The sequence below is a fragment of the Myxine glutinosa genome, chromosome 1 (assembly GCF_964187855.1).
Source record: "Myxine glutinosa chromosome 1, kmMyxGlut1.1, whole genome shotgun sequence".
Classification (NCBI taxonomy): domain Eukaryota; kingdom Metazoa; phylum Chordata; class Myxini; order Myxiniformes; family Myxinidae; genus Myxine; species Myxine glutinosa.
The window spans coordinates 153,204,681-153,227,988 of NC_136261.1; the positions used below are offsets into that span (position 1 = coordinate 153,204,681).

General features: G+C 44.3%; 2 protein-coding genes across 3 annotated transcripts in view; one reads left to right on the plus strand and one right to left on the minus strand.

Moving 5' to 3' along the window:
• Positions 1 to 4,307, minus strand: part of LOC137429902 (ras-related protein Rab-6A) — a 71,247-nt gene extending 66,940 nt beyond the window's left edge. Inside the window, exons 1-2 of one of the 2 annotated variants that reach the window (XM_068120261.2) lie at positions 4,086 to 4,307; positions 3,608 to 3,689 (exon numbers count right to left, since the gene is read on the minus strand). In XM_068120261.2, coding sequence (XP_067976362.1) covers positions 3,608 to 3,677 — 70 coding nt within the window. In that variant the 5' untranslated portion in view covers positions 3,678 to 3,689; positions 4,086 to 4,307. Of the gene's footprint in view, positions 1 to 3,607; positions 3,690 to 3,885 lie in introns of both variants that reach the window. The other variant, XM_068120270.2, reaches the window with a different exon arrangement.
• A 73-nt stretch (positions 4,308 to 4,380) lies between these two features.
• On the plus strand, positions 4,381 to 21,345 carry LOC137429912 (profilin-1). The gene is made up of 3 exons (XM_068120283.2): positions 4,381 to 5,261; positions 18,963 to 19,152; positions 20,647 to 21,345. Exons 1-3 carry the CDS (start codon positions 5,127 to 5,129, stop codon positions 20,742 to 20,744), a joined length of 423 nt encoding a protein of 140 aa, XP_067976384.1. The 5' UTR covers positions 4,381 to 5,126; the 3' UTR covers positions 20,745 to 21,345.
• Positions 21,346 to 23,308: the final 1,963 nt, after the last annotated feature.

The window sequence follows — 23,308 nt, forward strand, 5'->3', positions numbered from 1 at the left end:
TTCCAGTAATCTCTATGTCTGTGACCGCTGTTTCTCGACAACCACGGGTCCGATATACTTTAAACTTGCCAGGTATATTGCTGGGGACCCGAGGATGTGCCTTTTCAAGGTTTCATATTAATCGGACAAGTAGTTACCGAGCTATGTCCAAAAAACGATTCAACCAATCAGAGAGCAGCGAGCTATCACGTGTGCCGAACGTGCCGAACAGACTCTGCCTCGGACGGCACATTTGAGAGCGTATTCATTTATTTCACGTTGGCAAACTATGTTGGCGTTAAACTATGTTTTAAAACTAATTAAAACTAATTTGCGATTCTTTCGCTTTCCTGCGCGTTTGTGCACGCTATGGCGATTTCTTTACCAAACTCCGCAAGCCGTTCGCTTTGGACCAAACCATTTCATGTAAATAGAGGGGGGGGATTGTCACCGTACTCGCAAGCCGTTCGCTTTGGACCAAACCATTTCATGTAAATAGAGGGGGGGGATATAATTTTAGATATATATATAGTACGGGCATGCCCTAGTATATATAAAGTCCGCATTTGATCGTTGCCTTTTTTGAAGTTAAAGCTTGCTTTGGCTATTCGTGATCTCTGTGGTGTTCACCTGCAGAATCACGCGACAATATATACACGACCAGTCAAACGTTAAGGTACACCCAACATTTTTTGATATTTTACTGTTTAATGTGCCAAATGAACATAATATGTGAACAAGCGTTACGCCTAGGTCCCCCGTCGTTGAAGTGATGTGAGCTGACAAAGTGGAAGACGCAAGGCGGCCATCCTGGATTTTGACGTGGCGACCCAATTTTCAATAGCGTTCTTCCTCATGCGTAGATACACCCACACACCAGATTAGAAGTTAGTAGTTCGTTTATTTTTCAAGATATTTCGCTCACGAGGTTCAGACATATATATGGTGGCGGCCATCTTGCATTTTGACATGGCGACCCAATTTTCAATAGCATTATTCCTTATGCCTAGATACACCCACACAGATTAGAAGTTAGTAGTTCATTTATTTTTCAAGATATTCTGCTCACAAGGTTCAGACATACACAATCCAATGAGTGTTTTTGTGTTTTAGATTGCATGAACATGGGTGCCAAAGCTCAACTAATGCCAGAGAAAAGACAGGCAATTGTAACTTTGAGAAGAGAAGGCCAATCCTTGAAACAAATTGCAAAAATATTACAAGTGTCAGTAAATGCTCTGGTCTCTGGTCGTAGTCAACGTGTGGCCTTGAATGGATTTCTCTCATCTCCCCTTCCTGTTCAAGCTGGAGTTCCCCAAGGCAGTGTTCTGGGCCCTGTGCTTTTTCTGGTCTTCATCAATGATCTCTCCGACTCTCTGGAAAATCCTCTCTATCATTTTGCTGATGACTCCACTCTCTGCCACTCCATACCTCATCCCTCAGATCGGCAGTCTGCAGCCTCCTCACTCTCTGCAGACCTGGACAAAATCACAGACTGGTCAAGCAAGTGGAACATGTCTTTCAATCCTGACAAAACCCACACTCTTACGATGTCTCTCCGAAAAGATAATCTGGAAACCCCTCGCATCTACTTTCTGAACAATCCTCTCCAAGAAGTTCTGTCACTCAAGCTTTTGGGTCTCACTATCTACCATGATCTTTCCTGGGAAAACCACTTTTCCAAGCTGGCCTCCAAAGCCAGTCGCCGACTGGGCATCCTCCGTCGTGCGAAGTCCTTCCTTGGCACCCCTGAGCTCCTCACCACATAAAAGGCTTTCATCCGCAGCTCAATGGATTACTGTTCTCCCCTCTGGGCTGGTGCTCCTTCCTCACACCTAGTTCGGCTTCACGCTGTTGAAACCAAAGCTTTCAGAATCATTGGAATCTCCCACGATGAAGCTAACTCCGAGGGCCTTTCACTCACTCACTGCAGGCAGGTTGGTGGTCTTTCTGTCTTCTACCGACTCCTTTCCGGCCTAGCTCCCCTAGCTCTGTCTGTGCTCTGTCCCCCAAATATTCCTACAGGTCGCACAAGATCTGCCAGCAACCCTCTTATGGTTAAACTGCCAAAATCAAGACTCTCTATTCACCTTCTCTCTTTCATTCTTCTTTTCTCACGCCTCTGGAAAAAACTCCCTTACTCTATTCAATCCCACTCCTCCCTCCAGGTCTTTAAAACAGCTGTTCATTCACCACCATCTCTTGTCTTCCCCCATCCAAAACCTTGATATTTTCTACCCCGGTTAATTCACCCCAGATCCACGTTTTTGAAATTCCAACTTCTTTCCTGGAAGTCCTAGCAATGTCCATGTGTTTTATACCTCACCCACCCTCCCCCCAGCCTCCTCCCCCTCCCACAGATCTCCCGATGTCCCTGTTCTCCACTGTTGTGCTTGTGTTCTTCCCTCTCTCTCCCCATCTTGTCTCCCGCTCCCTTTATCTTATGTTTTATATGTCAGTTTGTCTTTTTGTGATTAATGTTAGCTCTTACACGAGCCTCGATCTTGTATACAAAAAAATAATAATAATAATAATAATAAATAATAATAATACAGTTGCTTGTGCCATTAAACGACCTAACAAAACTGGTAAAAATGCGGATAGAAAACGTTCTGGTCGACCAAGAATCACAACAGAATCGCAGGACAAGTTCTCCGAGTCACCAGTCTGCGCAACAGACATCTTACAGCACTGGAAATTAGAGCCCAGCTAAACAGCTCCAGCATTGCAACTGTTTCAAGGCCTTCTTTTCTTCCCGTTCAACATCCAAAGTTCTCCGAAACCCGAAAACGCCAAATACCCTGTAACACCCCAAGTATCCCCAAAACCCTCTAAAACCCCCCTAGGATGCTTTAGACCCCTCAGATCCCTTTAGACCCTTAAAATACTCAAGACACCAAGATCCTAAAGACTCCAAGACCCTTAAGAGCCCTTTTACCTTGAAGACCGTTTTGACACTTTAGACGCTTATAGATAGATCCCTTCACCCTTTAGACCTACGATACCCTTTACAACCCTAGAACCTTTAGATCTTTCCACCCCTTAAGTCCCCTTCGACTGCTGAGACCTCAACACCATTTAGACCCCTTACACACTTCAGACAAACTAGACAGCTTGCACCCTTGACCATCTAAAGCTTTAGACCCACTAGGACCTTTTAGACCCTTTTTATATGCTTGAGAGATTATACCCTTTTTACTCTTTAGACACTGACTACTATTGGAACGTACTCTTTTGACTTTTAGACCATCTAGAACCTTTTAAGTACACACCACACAAACATCTCTAGCCTTCTTGCAAAACACAGAGTATACTCTTTTCAGCAAGTAATGTGCAAACTCGACCCGCCCAGGGGGCGGGTACTCTGTGAGTAATATATATTTACATAAATACGAGGTCGGTTCCAAGTTGGAAAGCGAGTCAGACAAGGTAAGCAGGTTCATCCAGTCATCACATGATTGGTACCTGCTTCTATACGATACTTCCCTTACCTCATGATTGCTTTCCCTCCTCTCCAGTTTACACACACACACACACAATGTTCAACATCCCTCTCCAACTAGTTGACAAACCACGAGACCCCCGACACGTCCCAAAAACTCTCTTCACCCAAAAGCCACTTCCTCACCGCACTGCTCGCCCAGGAACACCAACTTGAACTTTCGCAACGGGGCACCGACCTCCAGACCTGATGCCATGCCCGTCAGTTTCTGTGGGCACAGATCAAACAGCGTTAGAATTAGATACACGAGAATCGCAAATGAGGTCACTGACGGATGGCAAAGTCACAAACCCGCGACACTGGCGGATCATATAGTATATGATATACTCTGAGCACGCTTCCTGAGAGCTGCATCGGTCGTTGTGTTTAATTTGCTTTAATTTAAAACCTTCCGTTTACACGACCTGGACACGTCGTTCTGGACCCGGCGTTCGTGTGCCCAATGAATGATTGCGCGTCACAACGGTGCGGGCAGCGCCAGTGGTGCTTCAGAGCCGCGCCGTGAGCTTCTACCGACGTCTTTAATTTTAAATGCAAACAAGAAGCTTCAAACGCGACGTAGACCGTCGTAAATGGTCTTTTGAGATCTCCGCGCCGCACTTACCTTTTCGCTGATACGTTACCGTCAGTCCGCCACTTATTGCCGCCAAGGAACATCCCATCGATGACCAAGACCAACCTAACTCGCTGAAACACCGCCTTTACGTCAGTCTACGTAAGTACGTCCTCACGCCAAGCACGGCATCACATTACGGGCACGTCATGTCTCTTGGTCGTCACGCCTCGTCTGGATACGGCACCCGTCGCTGGTCTTACGTCCTACGTCTCCATGACGTTCCCACGTAATAACATCATTACGTCATGACAGTTTGCGTCATCACGCAAAATTAGGGCGCAGGTTCGACGCTCTGACGACTGAATATTGCATTGGGTGTTGCGTCCTTCTTTCGTGATAAAAAGAGAGTAATCAAACTGTCTCTGATCGTTCACTCACGTTCGTGAATGTGAATCTCCTTCGTTAATTAATTATTGCTTATAATTTCACGTTCGCGAGACGAAAATAATAATGATATTGGCAAAATAATGCAATGCAACTTGATACAGCTATAGTACAATTGCAAAGGAGAAGTTGTTGCTCCAACAGTGAAAGGAAATGCGAGATCGATCGGTCATCGTCGGCAATATCGATCTATTCTTGAAATTTGCGATTTCAAAAGGACTATTAATGAAACGGTTTTGTACAGCACTTCCGGCTTGTCGCGGATGGTCGAGCTTGACCAGGGTGCCTACGCGTACACAAAATAATTCTTACGGTGCCGCAGAGTTTTACACCAAAATCGAGCGCAAAATGGTGTTTTTAATATCACACGCATGTATTTGACATATTATTGGGCAGGTCAGTGACCGAAATGAGTGGCTTCTTTAACGAAGGTTGTGGTAATTTTTTGGCTCGTCGGAAGAGCACGGTCCGAGGCGGCACTACTTTTAATGGAATAACGGGCCCGCGTGTGAGGCGCTTCTGGTTCATTTAATACGTGAGACAAGAGGAGCTAATCCGCGGCTTTGCCGATCTCTCACCGCCTATCGGCTCCCAGTGTACATTTGGGGCACTCTTCGGCATCGTTTTGTACAATTTCCCCCCCCAATGGCTGAGGGTTGGGCGCAGTACGTGGAGTCGCTGATGGCGGACGGGACGTGCCAAGACGCGGCGATTGCAGGATGCGTGGACTGTCCGGGCGTGTGGTCTTCGGTGCCCGGACTCACCTTCTCAAAAGTCACGGTCTGTATGAACGCTTTGCATCGTTACCTCGCGGGGTCCTGCGCTCTAAGTGTAGGTGTGTAACCACTGGAAGGAGATAACTGGTCGAGATTGATTGCTTCCCAGCTTGTACTTGTCTATGAAGTTGTAACGCATGTTATGATGTTATGTTGTACTTGTCTATGGACTGTAATGATGCCGCTTACTATCACGTGGTTGTTGTCATGTCTGAAGGTGAAGTGTACTTTTAAAAAAGAAAGAAAAAAAAAAACTTTACCTGTAATTCATCTTTTTACCTTTGGTTATGTTTTTGGTTTATTTATTTATTTCGGATTGAGAGTGCAGTTATTTTCATCTCATTTTACTTCTAAAAACTCGAAGTGTAACTAAATGTATTTTTTTCACAATGAAAATAACTATGGTATTCGGATTAAAGTGCCCTGTTGGGCGCAGGTGGGTGTTGAGTTTATTATCTCTAAAGCGGAACAAGGAGCTCATACTCTCGGTCCCCCGACAGACAATTGATTGTGAAGAACCCCTCCTTTTGGGTGGTACAGTATTAAGAATGTGTAATGTGAAAGCAAAATGTTCAACGGATTTTGAAATATCGCGTGTACAAGCCAAGTTACCGAGATGGTTGCCATGGCAACATAATTCAGCCAATCACAGTTGTGATCTAATCGGGTTGAGATGATGTCATAATGAATAGATATCTGCAACATGAAAGTGAAATGTTCAATGGTTTTGAAATAGGAGGAGGGGGCGATGGGAGGGGGGAAGGGGAGGGGGGAAGGGTGGAGAAAGGGGGAAGGGGAGCAGTCAGAAGTGGAAGCTCTTTTACAGAGAATTTATATCTTGAGGAGGGGGAGGGGGGAGGCAGGAGAGGAGGGGGAGGCAGGAGAGGAGGGGGAGGTGGGAGAGGAAGGGGAGCGGGGAGGCAGGAGAGGAAGGGGAGGGGAGTGGGGGGAGGCAGGAGAGGAAGGGGAGTGGCTCACGTTTCTGAGTGAATGTGGCTCGCGTTTCTGAGTGAATGTGGCTCACGTTTCTGAGTGAACGTGGCTCACGTTTCTGAGTGAATGTGGCTCACGTTTCTGAGTGAATGTGGCTCGCGTTTCTGAGTGAATGTGGCTCACGTTTCTGAGTGAACGTGGCTCACGTTTCTGAGTGAATGTGGCTCGCGTTTCTGAGTGAATGTGGCTCGCGTTTCTGAGTCAAGTGTGATGCCGATCAGACAGAAGAAGAAGCCATACTACCAAATTTGTACACTTCCGGAATAGTTTGATTTATTTGTATTCAAATGTCTGGTAATTGTTTTGTATTTATTTATGTGAATGTGTACTTGTGTATAACTGTCATTAATTTTAAAAGGCTTCGGCACTATCGAGCGTTTTTTTTGTTTGTTTTTTTTAACTCCAAAAAAACGAACTTCTTTTTTTCAATATTTTTTGTTTTTGTTTTTTTGCCTAAAACACTCCCAGGCACTCACTGATGAACCTCTGAAATTTTGATGAAGATCCGTTCAGCCATCTCTGAATAGAACGCAGACACACACACAGCCAACTCACGTTTATGCATCGGTATATATATATAAATCGGGATTTTAATTCGATTCAAAAATTGATCCAGACGTCTATTCTCTTTCAAACATTCAAACCGACAGAGGTAGTTATTTATCACAGCATCTGTAGAATTTTCACCTTTTTACTCAACTCGGTTTCGCTGTTATTTGGTGGAGCAAAAAGTCAACAGCTTTATAGACATTTAGATACTTCTCACTCCAAAGTTATCAGGTAATGACTGTGGTGGTCCCACTCGAGCACAACTAAAATGGGTTGATCTATTTTTATTTTACTTCTTGGTCTTTGCAGCTCAACGATTAAGTGGCGATGAGCTTATCGCTGGCACCCTGGCCAAATTCCAAATTCCTGCCCGAACCTACACATCAGTGGTGCACCCTCCACCCCTCAGCCAATAATTCTATTCACAGCCGAGTACTGCACACGAAAGAAGAAGTGGAGACATAGGGTGTTTGTGTTGGCTGGGCATAAACTTGATTGTGCAGGCCTCGTTTGATTTGGAACTGAAACCTCTTTCCCACATACAGATATCCATTTCCCTCATTGATTAAACACAACATGTCAGTACTAAACTCGATTTCATCAACAACCCATCTGACGATGTCATCTCATGTACCCAACTGTCACAAATTCTTTACAAGTGAATGTCCTATTACTACGACTTGTATACTGATGACTCGATGTAGAATAAAATTGATTATGTATCAATATGACTGCAATGTTTGTTGAGGCAAGATGTTTATTCTAAATGTTGTGTAGAGTAACGAAAGGTGACTAGATATAATATTGTTACGGTCCACGGTTAAGGATGGTATGTTTGCCGAGCGGAGGCTCCGCGGCCGAACAGTTGTTCCCCGACTAAACCCGATTCACCCAAACGTTGGCTGTATCGCGCCACAGATATTCAATGGGGAAAAGACTAAGACGACAAATGCAAAGAGGAAGAAGAAGACGTACAGAAGAGTAACGGGGTTTATTATTATTTACACACACATAAGCAAAAAGAGCAGTCACGATTATTTACAGGGGACATGAAAACGCAGGTGACAGTGAAAATTACTAGCTTATACGGACTTAATTACCTACCCAGGACAGCACGAACAAAACAAACTCACGTACGCAAATGGATGGAAGGGTAGGAATCGTTTGGAGGGATGAGCAGGTGGGATCACAGGGCACAGCGAGCAGGTCCACTCCGGGCGGGAAGCGAGGAGCCGGCAGCTCCTTGTATTCGGCTTTACAGCGTACGCCGGCAGCTCCTTGTATTCGGCTTTACAGCGCACGCCGGCAGGGTCACTCGCTGCCCCGTCAGGGCTTCACGCGGCTGGTTGAAACGGGGCTGGACTCATCTGCCGTATCCCTCGTGTAGCTTGTCCCAGCGATCGTCGCACCCTTCTCTCATACCTTCAGCGCGGGTCTGACACGCCCTCCTCGGTTTCGGTACCGCCCTCCCCCCGTGCTCTGTTTCGTGACCTTGTATGGTAATCCCACGGGCTTGTCTCCTTATTTGGGCATGGCGCCGACGGCACGCCCCTCGTGGCGAGCCACGGGCTTGTTTCCTTATTTGGGCATGGGGCTGAACAGCCCCGCCCTTCGTGGCGCGCCCTGGGCTTGCCTCTCCCTGGCGACCCCGCCCCTCCTGTTCAAACAGAGCACGGAGCACATATTCACTATCGCAGCGAAATGAGAGGGCGTGCACCCCACGCTTGTGAACTGCTTTACCCACAGATGGAGAGTTTGGCTGGGAAATGGAATTATTGAAGGGGAGCTATTCTTAATTGATTCGGTGCAATGGAGTATTATTTTAATGGAAGACAAGGCCTTACTCTAAAACACATAATAAGATATAAGCTACTGAACAAGGGTTTTATTGTGTCCTTCAATGTGGTGTTTCATGGAATAACTACCGGGACGCCCTTTTTACCTTTACACAACTCTGGAGGCAGGAGGGGCCATATTCAAATAATGTTCATCACCATTTCCAATATAATACAACACAATCAAAAAAATGCAATCCTCATATCCGCAACACTGCACCCTCCTCCTCTTAGGCACATACCGGGCCTACAACTTTTATTTAGTGTGACACGTAGGTGTAGTTCCCTCTACTTTTAACCTGACCCTGAGTGCGACAGTTTTAAAACATAAATAAATGTGTCCCGCTGCTCCATTGCACCCTGCCTAACAGACTTACGCCCACAGTTAACCGAATCGCGGAATGGTCTTCAAACTATACACTGACGGTGGGAAGCGTGAAATAAGAGCGTTGAATATGGCGCCTGGGAACTCCTGCTTTAGACCCTAAATACTATTAGAACGTACCCTTTAGACATTTAGACCATCGAGAACCTTTTTAGCTTCCACCACACAGTTTCAGCAAGTAATGCACAAACTTGTCCCACCCAGAAGGTGGTACTCTGCTCGTGAATGATAAAGCAGATTGAGCGGGGACGGGAGAAGGGTCATTTAGCAGGTACTGGGTATGTACAATATTGTGTTGGTGTTCTTTTGTGTATCGCTTGTGCTTTATATCTAACAAATAAAATTCATCGGATGTCTGTCTGTCTGTTTGGTCACGTTCTTTGCAAAGACTGCTAGGCGACAAGCACCAAATTTGGCACACAGACAAAGTCCGACCCAGGGATTGTCCGAAGGGTATTTTCATCCACCGCCTCAGCCTTTAATGAGCTCTAAGACCCTTTTTACTTGCTTTTTACATGCCGAAAAGATTAGATTACATGCTTGAGAGAAGACTTTTTACATGCTTGGAAGATTCGACCCCTTAAAACTTCAAAGACCCATAAGACCTTTGAAGACCCAGAACAGCCTTAAGACCCTTTAAAACCCTGAATACCCCAAAGATCCATAAGACCCTTTAAGACCCACAAACACCCTTTAGACCCCCTAAGATCCATTAAAAAACCCTTTAGACCCTTTAAGACCCTAGAAGACCCTTTTACCCACCGACATTGCCTCAACTCACCACTTTATATAAACCCAAACTGGCATTACGTCAACTCACTATTTTAAATAAAGCCAAACTGGCATTTCCTCAACCCACCATTTTAAATAAACCCTCCTGCCCACCGCCTCACCGGCTCCTTTGCCCCTCAACCCCGGCGATTCTCCTGCCCCCTTCCCAGTGTTTCACCTCCCCCCACAGTTCTGCTGCCCTATGGCCCTCCTGCCCCCTTCTCAGTTTTTTTTTCCCCTCCCACCTCCCCGTGGGTTTCCCTGCCTCCCCCCCCCCCCCAGCCCGCCTGCCCCATTCTCGGCCCTGCCCCCACACGAGCTCTCTTCCCCCATCCCCCACCACCTATCGGGCCAGCAGCTCTCCTGTCCTCTGCTCCGCCAGCTCTCCTGCCCCCTCCCCCCTTCTCACCCCACTACTCCCCAAGCTACGTCGGGTAACCCTGCCAGTTTTAAATAAGCACGTGTTTGGACTACACCCACCTGCCGGTTGGACATTGATTAATGGAAGAACTTTGGGTTTTGTCACACCAACCCCTCCTGTTTTATTCGCCATCTTCCCACCTCGTACCCAATGCCGAGTGGATTTTGAGTCTTTCTCACCCAGGAGTGTATAGAAAGTTCTATCCAGCTTCGACTCTGAATCTGCCCTGGGCCCCGATGACATCAGTGCCCGTTTTCACAAATCCTGCTCGCATCACTCCCATTCACAAGGGTGCAAATCAGATAGTCAACTGCAGGACAGTGAGTTTACTTCAAATTATAAGCAAAGGCATGAAAGCCATCATTGCTGTTCATGCTTTTTATTTTATTTTTTTCCCTTTTTTTCAAACAGAATATTCTCTGACCATCAGTTTCAAGTCTGTTGCCGTCACTCAATTATGAACACGTTGCTGCTTGTATCTCAACAATGGTTGGAGGCCCCAAATCTCAAACAAGAGGTCAGGACTGTCTCATTGGACCTATCTTGGGCATTCAACACAACTTGACATGCTACACTGCTCGCAAAGCTCGCTGCCTGCGGCATGCAAGGCCGTCTTCATATCTGGCTTTCTGACCTCTGCCACTTGTGCAGTTAGGGTTGCTATCAATGAAACACTCTTCTTTTCTCTCCTAGTGGCAGCTGGATTATTTGGTCCAGTCTTGTTCCTCATTTACAAAAAACCACCTCTGATGCTCTGGAAAACACACTTTCTTTATTGCAGATGAGACGACACTATGTCATTTGGTACCCCTCCATCCCACTCATAGGCAGACAACAGGTGCAATACTATGCTGACATGTGAATTGATTGGATGCTGGTCTCTTAAAATAAACATTTCCTTCAATTTTGGCAAACCTCAGACTCTACCTGTGGCTCCAGAAATAGCGTAAAATGGACAGAGCATGGACTTCTGTTATTAATGGACCAGGGGGTTAGAAAGGGAGAAAGAAGCACGTCCATGAAAAAACTGGTTAAGGGAGTTGGGACTGGGAGTGGAGGAGTGGAGGAGTGGAGGAGTGGAGGAGTGGAGGAGTGGAGGAAGGAGGAAGGGGTTGAGGAGGGGATTTGACTTAGTGAGGAGTCTATGTATGTTTAATTAGGGAGGTTCTTTGTGTGCGAACACTTGGGTAATAGGAAGAACAGCATGTGTTCTTTTTTTGTCCCCCGTCGCACAGCGGAGCGAAAGGGGGACTATGGTTTTCCCCTCCGTCTGTGTGTCCGTCCGTGCTTGCGGACGTACGTGTGTGCGTGCGTGCATAAGCGACGGACCGCATTCGAATTTAGTGTGTGGGTGCAACCCACGTCAAAATCCAAGATGGCCGCCGCCATGTATGTCTGATGCCATGTATGTCTGAACCTTGTGAGCTGAATATCTTGAAAAATAAGTGAAGTACCAAGTTCTAATTTGGTGTGTGGGTGTATCTCGGCATAAGGAAGAACGCTATTGAAAATTGGGTCGCCGCGTCAAAATCCAAGATGGCCGCCGCCATGTATGTCTGAACCTTGTGAGCTGAATATCTTGAAAAATAAGCGAAGTACCAACTTCTAATCTGGTGTGTGGGTGTATCTCGGCACAAGGAAGAACGCTATTGAAAATTGGGTTGCCAGGTCAAAATCCAAGATGGCCGCCGCCATGTATGTCTGAACCTTGTGAGATGAATATCTTGAAAAATAAGCGAAGTACCAACTTCTAATTTGGTGTGTGGGTGTATCTCGGTATAAGGAAGAACGCTATTGAAAATTGGGTCGCCAGGTCAAAATCCAAGATGGCCGCCACCATATATATGTCTGAACCTTGAGCGAAATATCTCGAAAAATAAGCGAAGTACCAACTTCTAATTTGGTGTGTGGGTGTATCTCGGCACAAGCAAGAACGCTGTTTAAAATTGGGTCGCCACGTCAAAATCCAAGATGGCCACCTCCATGTATGTCTGAACCTTGTGAACGAAATATCATATCATAGCATGTTTTCTGCATCTTCCACTTTGTCAACTCACATCACCTCCCCGACGGGGGACCGAGGCGTAACGCTTGTTTTCTTTCTTTCTTTCTTTTTTAACTTGCTCGATAGACACATGGGAGTATGAAGCTCGTGTGTTAGTAAGGGCATTAGAATAGACGAGCATTAGTAATACAATTGGGTAAGGAAAGTGTAAAGTAGAAGAAAGGAAATGAGCAGATTTATTTGGACAGATGCACAAAGAGGATCATGCATAAATGTTTACAGGAAATATCAAAAGTACAACTTCTGACAGGTAGAAGCAAAAATATACCATAAACACAGGGCGAGTATTGATGGTATCCTCAGCTTTTGACATTGACAACTTGGAGTACAGACACGTCCTCACGTGAAGAATCGCAATAGGAATTCGGAGTCAGGCATGATGAATTGTCAAGTTTTCTTCTATCACAGAAACCTACACATCTCTCTATCAAAGGTAAATTTCATGGTGGGAATCTATACATAAACCAAGGTGCAGACACTGGAAAAGGGATAGTTGATATCAAAAGGGAACCAACCTTGGTTGTAGGATATTCATGATAGACTGATGTATTCAAGGTTTCTGGTAACAAAAAGGGTGTCTCCTGCTTCAACGAGACCATAAATGGCCTATGTATTTGGGGCCCTGGGGTTTACAAAGGATTGAATTTTGTTGATCCAGTTCTTACATTCACAGTTGAAGAAAAAAAAGTGTTTGTTCATGATATTGACACCATACTTGCTTCTCTAATGTATGGGTGTGTGCAAGGATGCTGGTGCTGTAACCCTTTCCAGTTCGAGAGCGACAACAAGGCCAATACTCCATGTAACGTCCCAGAATATGCAGCCACAACCGGGAGAAACCTGTGCATTTCGTGTCATAAGAAGTTGAAAACGAAACCTAAACAGATTACACCTCAACTAGGAAAAAGCAGAGCCATCCACTAGACAAGAGGTTAATATTGTTGTGGTGCATAAATGACCATCGCAATGCCCGGTGGGTATGGGATGAAAAGGCCTCCTTGTCCATCGAGTTAATTTGGCGTGAATTGGCGTCTTCAAACGCAATAACCATGGTGGACTCACCGACAGGAATAGCTGAGCGAAGCTTGTCGACACTCCGACACTTTGTGCTCGATGTGCACTAACGCGGACCCAATCTGCCCATCTGATGGATTGATAATCCAATTTTCTAAGGACTATGGAACCTGCTCCTGATAACCACGCAAAGTTTAATCAAAACAGCGATATTTATTAATAAGAAAAGGAGAGAAGGCATAGCCACACAACAGCGATTACAATCGATAACTAGAACGGCACTCAATAGAGAGCATACCGCCTGGTTGGCCATATCACTCAATGGTTTAAAACTTATAAAATCAAATAATTCTCATATCCGAATCCATATTCAGATCTTCACCAAAATCGAATCTATTTGTCCTTGTCAAACACCCAACCGGTCAACGAAGTTTCGTCCAAATCCGTCCACAACCGTTTTTTTTTCTTCTTTTTTTTCCTTTTTTTTTTTATACAGAGTCGAGGCTCGTGAAAGAGCTAACATTTATCAAACAAACAAATCAAACAAACAAGCAAACAAAGTATATAAAAAGGGGAGCGGTCGACAAGATGGGGAGAGAAGGGGAAAATCCTGCGATATTTGAGATATCCTGCGATATATCATTTTTGGCCCCATCTCCCAATGGTGAAGAATCACTTAAATCGGATTTAAAGCACTCAAGCACTTAAGTAAATAAATCACTTAATAAATCACTCAAGTGATTCACTAAATCACTTAATTAATAAATAAATTAATATTAAATTTAAATGAATATTAAATTAATTAATATTAAATTAATATATAAATTAATTAAATTAATATTAAATTAATAAATCACTTAGGCCGGATCGGAATCCGGATCTTCACCAAAATCTAATACATAATTTCGTCCTTGTGACATACACTACATCTCTGCCAAATTTAGTCTGAATCTGTCCACAACCTTTTGAGATATTTTGTTCACAGACAGACCTACAGACAGACATACAGACATACAGACAGACAGGAGTGAAAACATAACCTCCATCCACCTTTGGTGGCAGAGGTAACCAGAACGGTACTCGGTAGATGCATGCCCAAATCAGGCTGAACAATTTACGTATGCCGCAACACCTTTTGTATCCAATTGATGGGTCGGATCTCCATCCAGACCTGAACCAAAATCGAATTGGCTTGTTCTTGTCACGTACCCAACGCATCCACCAAATTTTGTCATCATCCATCCACAACTTTTTGAGATATCGTGATATATATCATTTTGTCCCTATCTCTCAAATGTGAAGAATCTCTTGGAAAATTAAAAAAAGAATTCTCGCATCTGGATCTGGATCCGGATCTTCACTAAAATTGAATAAATCTGCCCTTGCCACACACCCAACCTGTCCACCAAGTTTCTTCCTAATCCATCCACAACATTTTGAGATATCATGCTCACAGACAAACAGATAATCAAACAGGGGCGAAAACATAATCGACATCCACCTTTGGTGGCTATACATAAGACGTCCCCGGTATCACTGCAGACTTAGCACATGCACCTTCATTAATTCACTCGGGGAAGTGAATTCATTAATTATCTATCCTTTTCAAGCAAGGAAGCAGCACGTAGCCACGTACCATTTTAAAAGTCTTTGGTATGACCTGAACTGGAACAAACCGGATGGGTGTTTTTAGGAGACACCATCTCGTTACTGGATGGCCGGTTTCTTCGTAGATGACCGGCATAAAATTTCATACTGATCGGATAAAGTGTTCAACACATTCAATTATGAAGTCGTCGTTATCAAATGTTGTTGTCCTTCATGGTACGTTCCTGACATGTGCCAAATTTCGATCTTTTTTCGTGCACCGGTTCTAGAGATGATGTCCAAAAGTTTTTCATTTTTTTCAAGATGGTGCCCGTACCAGTGCCATATGACGTCACAATTGTCATTTTAAAATTCTGCATGAGTGAGTTGACGCATATTCCGGTGAAAATTTAATGTCAACGATTACAGTTGTGACAATTGGAGTTGTCGAGAAAATGAATTTAAAAGCAAATAAACCTGCTATAGTGCGATGGAATTACAAGTATAACAATAAAGAGCAATCAGAGATGGATCCTCGCCAGGATGTTTTCAGTGGTTTTTAAGGCTTTTTTGTTAAAACAAATATGGCGGCCGAACTACGTGACCGATGACGTCATCATTACTTTTTTTTTTTCCACCAATTTGTCCCTAGATTATGCTCAAGAAATCTCATCTTGATCGGATGATTTGTACTTGTCGAATGATGATGTCATAATGGAGGCACCTATGACATCATCAACAACATCTTTTATTCCCCATGGAGAGTTTTTACAGTGAGCCATGTCTCAATTTTGTCTATTCAGTGCTTTCGGAGATATAGAGGTGCAAAGTTTATCGGTTTTTCCAAGATTGCGGCCGAACCACATGACCTATGACGTCATAATTATTTTAAAAATTATACAGGTGGAGTTGCACCTATGGCGAAAATTTCCTGTCAATCGGACCAAGGGTTTCAGAGAAAATCATATTTACTAGCCGAAACCCGTGGAACATCCACGGAAGGGAGGATGTGGTGTATGGATAGAGTGTACCATTATGGATGGCATAGGGGATTTGCTTGTCCGAGTAAGAGTTAGGAAGAAAGATGAGAATGAAGAGTGTGTATATGAACAACGTATTTATTGCAATCTACTTACATGACAACGACGCTACGATATACTTTTGAAAAATGAATAGATTCGTAATAGGAATCGGCATAGCACCACTCTGGCCACACTGGCGCAGTGGTATGTGTCAATGGAAAGGAACAGCAGTAGAACCATAGACTTTTAAAAAATGACCGGATTAGTAAATCGACTGGAATTAGCCCCATACTGGTGCATTGGTAAGCGTCAATGTCAAGGCAGAGCAGTAGGAAGCATACACCGCGATCAACGACACCGGCACAAATGCATGCTCAGGATTGTCCACTCAGCGGACGGCTTGCTTCGCCTTCACCCAGCAGACGCCAATAAGATGGCGTCGTATCGGCAGTTAATCGGATGCTTTTGGGCCCTAACGTCGGCTAATTCAGATTTTTCGAGTATGGCTGTACGTGATAAACAAAGAGCGCGGTTCGTAGATCGTAAATCCATTAGTGTCGTGGGCATCGGGTCACTGGGTGCGGCGTAAAAGGGATAACAAAGTGGAGTCCTTACGCTATTATTATATAGATTCTGTGCGGACAGACAGACAGACAGACAAACGGACTCAAATGCAATACCCTCTCCTCTGGCGAGGATAATAATAAACAGAACAAAAACAATAGGTATCCATCCTGGAAGGATTGGATCCCGAATAAAGATTGTAAAAGTTGCATAAATCAATTGATTCTGTAATTTACTGCCATTTTGCAGCATCTATTACATCACCTCATCCAACACGTTACATTAGTTATTCGTGCCTGTTTTATGCCCATTTTGATATCCTTAAAAACAGGAAGTTTCCTGTTTGGAATGATTTTCAATTTTGTTTGACTGCCAGGCTGAAAAAAAAAAATTCACTCAACAAAATTTCCTCGTTCCTCTCTGCACACGTGTGATTGGGACGAATTCAGAGCCAGGGTACGGTAAAACGAAAGACTTGTGTTTATATTCATGGTCAAACGTAACGTTAGATTTAAATAAGTTGTTCCTCGATCATAAACTGGTAAGACAGACTGACACGAACCAATTGCCTATCCCCGTTTTTCGCTTCCCATGTGCAAGGTAATTATAGCACACTTGCGTGACACATTGCTATCTTTTTCTTCCTTTTTCTTATTCAACGGCCACAAGTATTCCCACGTTCTTGTGGGGACGGCCGGTGGAACCTTGGACCAAGTCTTTCACGAACTGGATCGCCAGGCCTGACGTCCAACTAAGTTTGCGGCCGGAATTTGGAATTTGGCCATAACGGTGGCGATAGCTCGACTACTATTCGCGAAGGACACCACGACATGTTTAACGTCCACCGAGTAATGCCGGCAGATGGAACACCCAGTTTAACGTCCATCTGACAGAAGGCGCACACATTGATGAATCTCCGTGCCTGCGAAACACCAAACTGACAGTTTATGGCTCGGCTGAGATTTGAACCCAGGCTAGACAGCTTCGAGATGAGTGTGCGCACCTCTGCCATCCTGCCAGCCCACGCTAACACATACTATGAAATAGTATTTCTAATCTATCCCCAATTGTACCTCCCTGAACAGATCCATACCAATATGATGATAGTCTTCACACAGTCTATTGAGAAAGGGCAGCTCAATAAATCATGAATTTGGTGAAACGCTGTACCGACTCCTCTCCGGCCTTGCCCCATGCCCCCCCCCCCCAAAGCCCTGTCTATGCTCTGTCCCCCAAATACTCCTACAGCTCGCACAAGATATGCCAGCAACCCTCTTCTGGTGAAACTACCAAAATCTAGGCTCTCTGCTCACCTTCACTCTTTCATTCCCCTTTTCTCCCGCCTCTGGAACAAACTCCCCTGCTCACTTCAATCCCACTCCTCCCTCCAGGTCTTTAAAACAGCTGTTCACCACCATCTCTTATCTTCCCCCATCCAAAACGTTGATCTTTTATACCCCCATTAATTCACCCCAGATCCACTTTTTTGACATTCTGACATTTCCTGCAAGTCTTAGCAGTGTCCATGTGTTTCATACCTCTCCCACCCCCTCCTCCCCCCCACCCCCTTCCCGTGCCTCCTCCCCCCAAGCCCTCTCCCTCCCACAGATCTCCCGATGTCCCTGCTCTCAAATGTTGTACTTGTGTGCTTCTCTCTCTCTCCCCATCTTGTTCTCCCGCTCCCTTTACCTAATGTTTTATGTGTCAGTTTGTCTTTTTGTGATCAATGTTAGCTCTTACACGAGCCTCGATCTTGTATACAAAAAAAAGAAGTGTCTGCTGAAGATTCATTCCCAAGAGAAACTGAAGAAATTGGGCAAAGCAAACGAATCAAATTGAAACGCATAAAAACTCTAAAACATTTTATAAAGGGATAAACTTGTGCAGGCATACACTGCTGATCGTCTACCAAGTTCACCATTCGACCAACTATTGCAACCAAAAGCACCATTGTTGCGTGCTCTGGATCATGACCACCTGCAAGGTGCACTTAGATGATCACACCCAAGGAGGTGGCGACCATACCCAGGTCATGGCTGATTATGCTCCAGATTTGATGTGGTGGTTCTCAACAGGCAGTTTAACCGAATCCGAAAGAAACAGAACTCGTGCCACGATGTTATTATGAAACATGCTTTGAGCAGGTGATCCTAAACAAAGCAAATGCACAGAAACTACAGTCCACCAAAAATGTATCTGCACAATCTCAATTCCCGAAACCAATGCAGTAACAGTGTTTGAGTTGGGTACATGATGATCGATTTGGTGTGTGTGTGTGTGTGTGTGTGTGTGTGTGTGTGTGTGTGTGTGTGTGTGTGTGTGTGTGTGTGTGTGTGTGTGTGTGTGTGTACACACGCTTTTATATAAGCATTTTTTTTTTTTTTTCTATCTCAAACATTTTGAAGTCTTTTTCTACACTCATCACCTTTTCTTTCTTTTCGTGCAAAGTCTCGTAGCTAATGGACTGTATCTCCTGTGCCCCCCTCCCCAAACGCAAAGCCAGCAGAGCTGAGTGCCCTGGTCGGCAGTGAACGTGATGCCTTGCTGACACGTGGGGTTTTGCTTGGTGGAGCACGATTCTCTGTCATTCGCGATGGCATGAACACTGATCAGAAAACCATTGATCTACGCGGACGGCCTGGCCCAGAACACCCCTCAGTCTCTTTGGCTGTTGGTCGTGCTTCTTCAGGTAAACGTTTGTGGAAAAGTGACATATTTACTTCCGCCACTGAGGGTGGATGGAGATTATGTTTTCACCTCTGTCTGTTTGTTTGTTACTTGCAAAATCGAAGATTTTTCAAGTATATTGGTCGGTTGCGTTTGTGGTTTCCTCTGTTTGTTTGTCTGTCTGTTTGTCACCGGCCTACAGGTCACAATTCTAAACCGATCGTCACAAAACTTTACCAAGTTGTCTAGGGCGTCCCAATTGAGAAGCCTATTTATTTTGAGGTCAAAGGTCATCTGGAGGTCAAATTTCTAAAATCGCCATTTTTAATCAGATTGACTTGAAAATTGAATAGCATTTGTATATCAAGTCACTAAATTGGGAAATGAACTATTTGAGGTCAAAAGGTCAAAGGTCAACTCAAGGTCAAATTTTTAACATCATCAATTTTCATCTAAAAAGCCGTCAATTCTCAACCGATTGACTTGAAAATTGAACAGCATTTGCATATTGAGTCACTAAATTGGGAAACGTTCTATTTTTGAGGTCAAAGGTCAACTCAAGGTCAAACTTCCAAAATCATCACTTTTCATCTGAAAACCGTCAATTTCATCCGGTTGACTTGAAAATATTGAACAGCATTTGCACATTGTCACTAAATAGGGAAACAAACTATTTTTGAGGTTAAAGGTCAACTCAAGGTCAACATTCCAAAATCCTCATTTTTCATCTGAAAAATCGTCACTTTTCTTCCTATTGACCCGAACTTTGATCAAGATTGTCAATTTTAATCTTGATGAAATGGACAATTTGCTGTATCAATGGAATTTTATTTCTTGGGGAGGGGGGAGGGGCGGATTTTGCAAGTATCGTGCTCCGCATGAGGTCTTCTTGTTTGTTTGTCTGTGAACAAGATATCTCAAAAAGTTGTGGACGGATTTGGACGAAATTTGGCAGAGATGTAGTGTATGTAACACAAACGAAACGATTAGATTTTGGTGAATATTCGGATCCGGATCCGGATCCGGCTACTAGAAGTTTAAAAGTGATTCTTCACCATTGGGAGATGGGGCCAAAAACGATACACAGCAGGATATCTCAAAAAGTTGTGGACGGATTTGGACGAAACTTCGTGGACTGGTTGGGTGTCTGACGAGGACGATTCGATTCGATTTTGGTGAAGATCTGAATATGGATTCGGATATGAGAATTATTTAATTTTTTTAAGTGATTCTTCACCATTGGGAGATGGGGCCAAAAACGATACACAGCACGATATTTAAAACAGTTACGGATGGATTCCGACGAAACTTGGTGGATGAGTTGGGTAGGTGACAAGAACAAGGCGATTGGAATTTGGTTCAGATACAGTTTCAGATTCAGATCCGGCCTGCCAGTGGGCTCAAAATGTCAACTGTTCAGCCTGGCGGAGGAGGCATTGAGTTCCGTTCTATTTTGAAGCTGCAATCTGGCTTGTAATGTGTTTGTTTAATGGACGCTGTTTACTTTTGTTGACAGCTCTCGTGCTGGTGATGGGGAAGGAAGGAGTTCACGGTGGAAATTTGAACAAGAAAGTAGCAGAAATGGCTGATCATCTTCGCAAATCTGGCCTGTGATCCCATCGTTTGATTTGCCCTTCTCCTTACTTGCAGGCTTTCGCCTTTCTCCCCTGGATTTCCACAACTACCACTCTCCCCTACCCCTCCACCTCTACCTTACCCACCCCCAAGTCTCTTTATCTTCCCAATTTCTACAAAGCAAACGCTAACAAACAGTTACACAAACACTAAGCTTGTAATTGATTTTAAATTATTTTTGTAGTTGTTGTTCACTGCCTATAGCAACTGTACACTGAGATTACTAGCTACCCTGCTAAGAGAACTGAAAAATTATGTGGTAACACTAAGCAGGAATGTTGCCATCATTGGACACGAGTCCTAATCATTATTTGCCTCCATTCTCTCCCCGACCATCTTGTATTTTAAAACGAGTCGTTGTGTTTTGCAATACCATCTACCGAACTGTGATATTTGCTGCCCGGATATCGTTGCACCTTACATGTGATGCTGAAACTTTTCAACGGGAATCTGAAGAGCGGATGTTTGATTCCGTATGCCGTTTACGTGCTCAGCTCTTCGTTTTCATCTCGTCTTTCAGGCCGCTGAACCCACATTGAAACACTACTCTACTTGATGAATAAAGCTGATCTTGAAGGTTTTGTATAGTGCGATTCATTCTCATTACATTGGAAAGATCTTCTTTTGGTTTAGCTTTATCCTTTTCCGGATGCCTTTCAGCTCTTTATTTCCTCTTTGCGCCACGCACACTAAGCGCAAAGCGGGGATAAGTAACTGGTGTCTGTCTGTCTACAAATATCAGTTTATGATCGAGGAACAACTAGATTTAAATTGAATGCTATATTTTCAACACAAATCCGAAAACGAACCTGTAGTTACCTTCGCAAAAGCGGAAGGTTATGTTTTGATCGCTGTGTATTTATTTGTATGTCTGTGTGTGTGTGTGTGTGTATGTTATTCGCATAACTCAAAAAGTATTCAACCGAATTGCATGAAATTTGGTGGGATGATTGGTTATTATACGGGACACATTTGATTAGATTTTGGGAGCAATCGGGTCAAAGGTCAAGGTCAAGGTCACGAAAAGGTCAAAATCGTATTTTTACCATAGCGCGGTCAATTTTTATCCAATTGGCATGCAACTAATGCCAAAATGTTCAGAATTCAATGCCCGATCTTGTGATATACGACATGACCCAGTGAAGACATTACCCTTGTTAACGGTTGGGGGTCAAAGGTCAGGGGGGTCACGACCTTGCAAAATGTGCGTTTTTTGTCATAACTCGGTCAATTCTTATCCGATTTGCATGAAATCAGCACCAAACTGTTCACTGTTCTGTTCCCTACACTCCCATGCCAAGTACAGAACAGTAGCTGCGGCGAAGGTATGCGCTCTACCGAGTGCCCGTTCTAGTTTAACAGTACTTTGGCCATAAATATGTCCCGATTGTGCATGTGCACAGAGGAGCGAGATAACGTTTTGACTCAGTCTGCCTGTCTCGCAGTCAAACAAAATTGAAAATCATTCCAAACAGAAAACTTACTGTTTTTAATGATGTCATAAAGGAGGACACAACAGGCACGATGAAGAATTAATGTACGTGTTAAAGAATTTATTTTATTTTTTTTTGTATACAGAATCGAGGCTGGTGTAAGAGCTAACACATTGAACATGAAAAGATGCACAGACACATAAAACATGCAATGAAGGGAGCGGGAGCCAAGAGGGGGAGAGAGGGAAGCACACAAGCACAACAACAGTAGAGAACAAGGACGTCGGTAGATCTGTGGAAGGAGGAGGGAGGGGAACATGGTATAAAGCAAATGAAAACTTATAGGAATTTCAGGAAAGAAGTTGGGGATTGAAAGAGGTGGATTTGGGGTGTTTCAACGGGGTTAGAAAAGATCAAGGTTTTGGATGGAGGAAGATAAGAGATGGTGTTGAACAGCTGTTTTAAATACCTGGAGGGAGGAGAGGGATTGAAAAGAGTGAGGGAGTTTGTTCCAGAGGCGGGAGTGAAGAGGAATGAAGAAGTGAAGGTGAGCAGAGTCTTGATTTTGGCAGTTTCACCAGAAGAGGCTTGCTGCAGATCTTGTGCATCCTGCAGGAATATTTGGGGGACAGAGCACAGATAGAGCAGGGGGAGCTAGGCCGGAGAGGACTCGGTAAAAGACAGAAAGACCACCAACCTGCCTGCGGTGAGTGAGTGAAAGGCCCTCAGATTCAGCTTCATCGCGGGAGATTCCAATGATTCTGTAAGCTTTGGTTTCTACAGTGTGAAGCCGAGCTAGGTGTGAGGCAGGAGCACCAGCCCAGAGGGGAGAGCAGTATTCCATTGACCTACGAATGAAAGCCTTGTATGTGGTGAGGAGCTCAGGTGTGCCAAGGAAGGACTTCACACGACGCAGGATGCCCAGTCGGCGACTGGCTTTGGAGGCCAGCTTGGAAATGTGGTTTTCCCAGGAAAGATCATGGCAGATAATGAGACCCAAAAGTTTGAGTGACAGAACTTCTTCAAGAGGATTGTTTTGGAAAGTAGATGGGAGGGTTGTCCAGATGGTCTTTTCGGAGAGACAAAGTGAGATTTGTCAGGACTGAAAGA

What these genes read in the sequence shown, in the direction of transcription:
- LOC137429912 (XM_068120283.2), top strand. Translation starts at nt 5,127, where the DNA reads ATGGCTGAGGGTTGGGCGCAGTACGTGGAGTCGCTGATGGCGGACGGG. An exon ending in TCACCTTCTCAAAAGTCACG is followed by an intron (nt 5,262 to 18,962) that starts GTCTGTATGAAC and finishes CCAAACGCAAAG; the next exon opens with CCAGCAGAGCTGAGTGCCCT. An exon ending in TGTTGGTCGTGCTTCTTCAG is followed by an intron (nt 19,153 to 20,646) that starts GTAAACGTTTGT and finishes TTTTGTTGACAG; the next exon opens with CTCTCGTGCTGGTGATGGGG.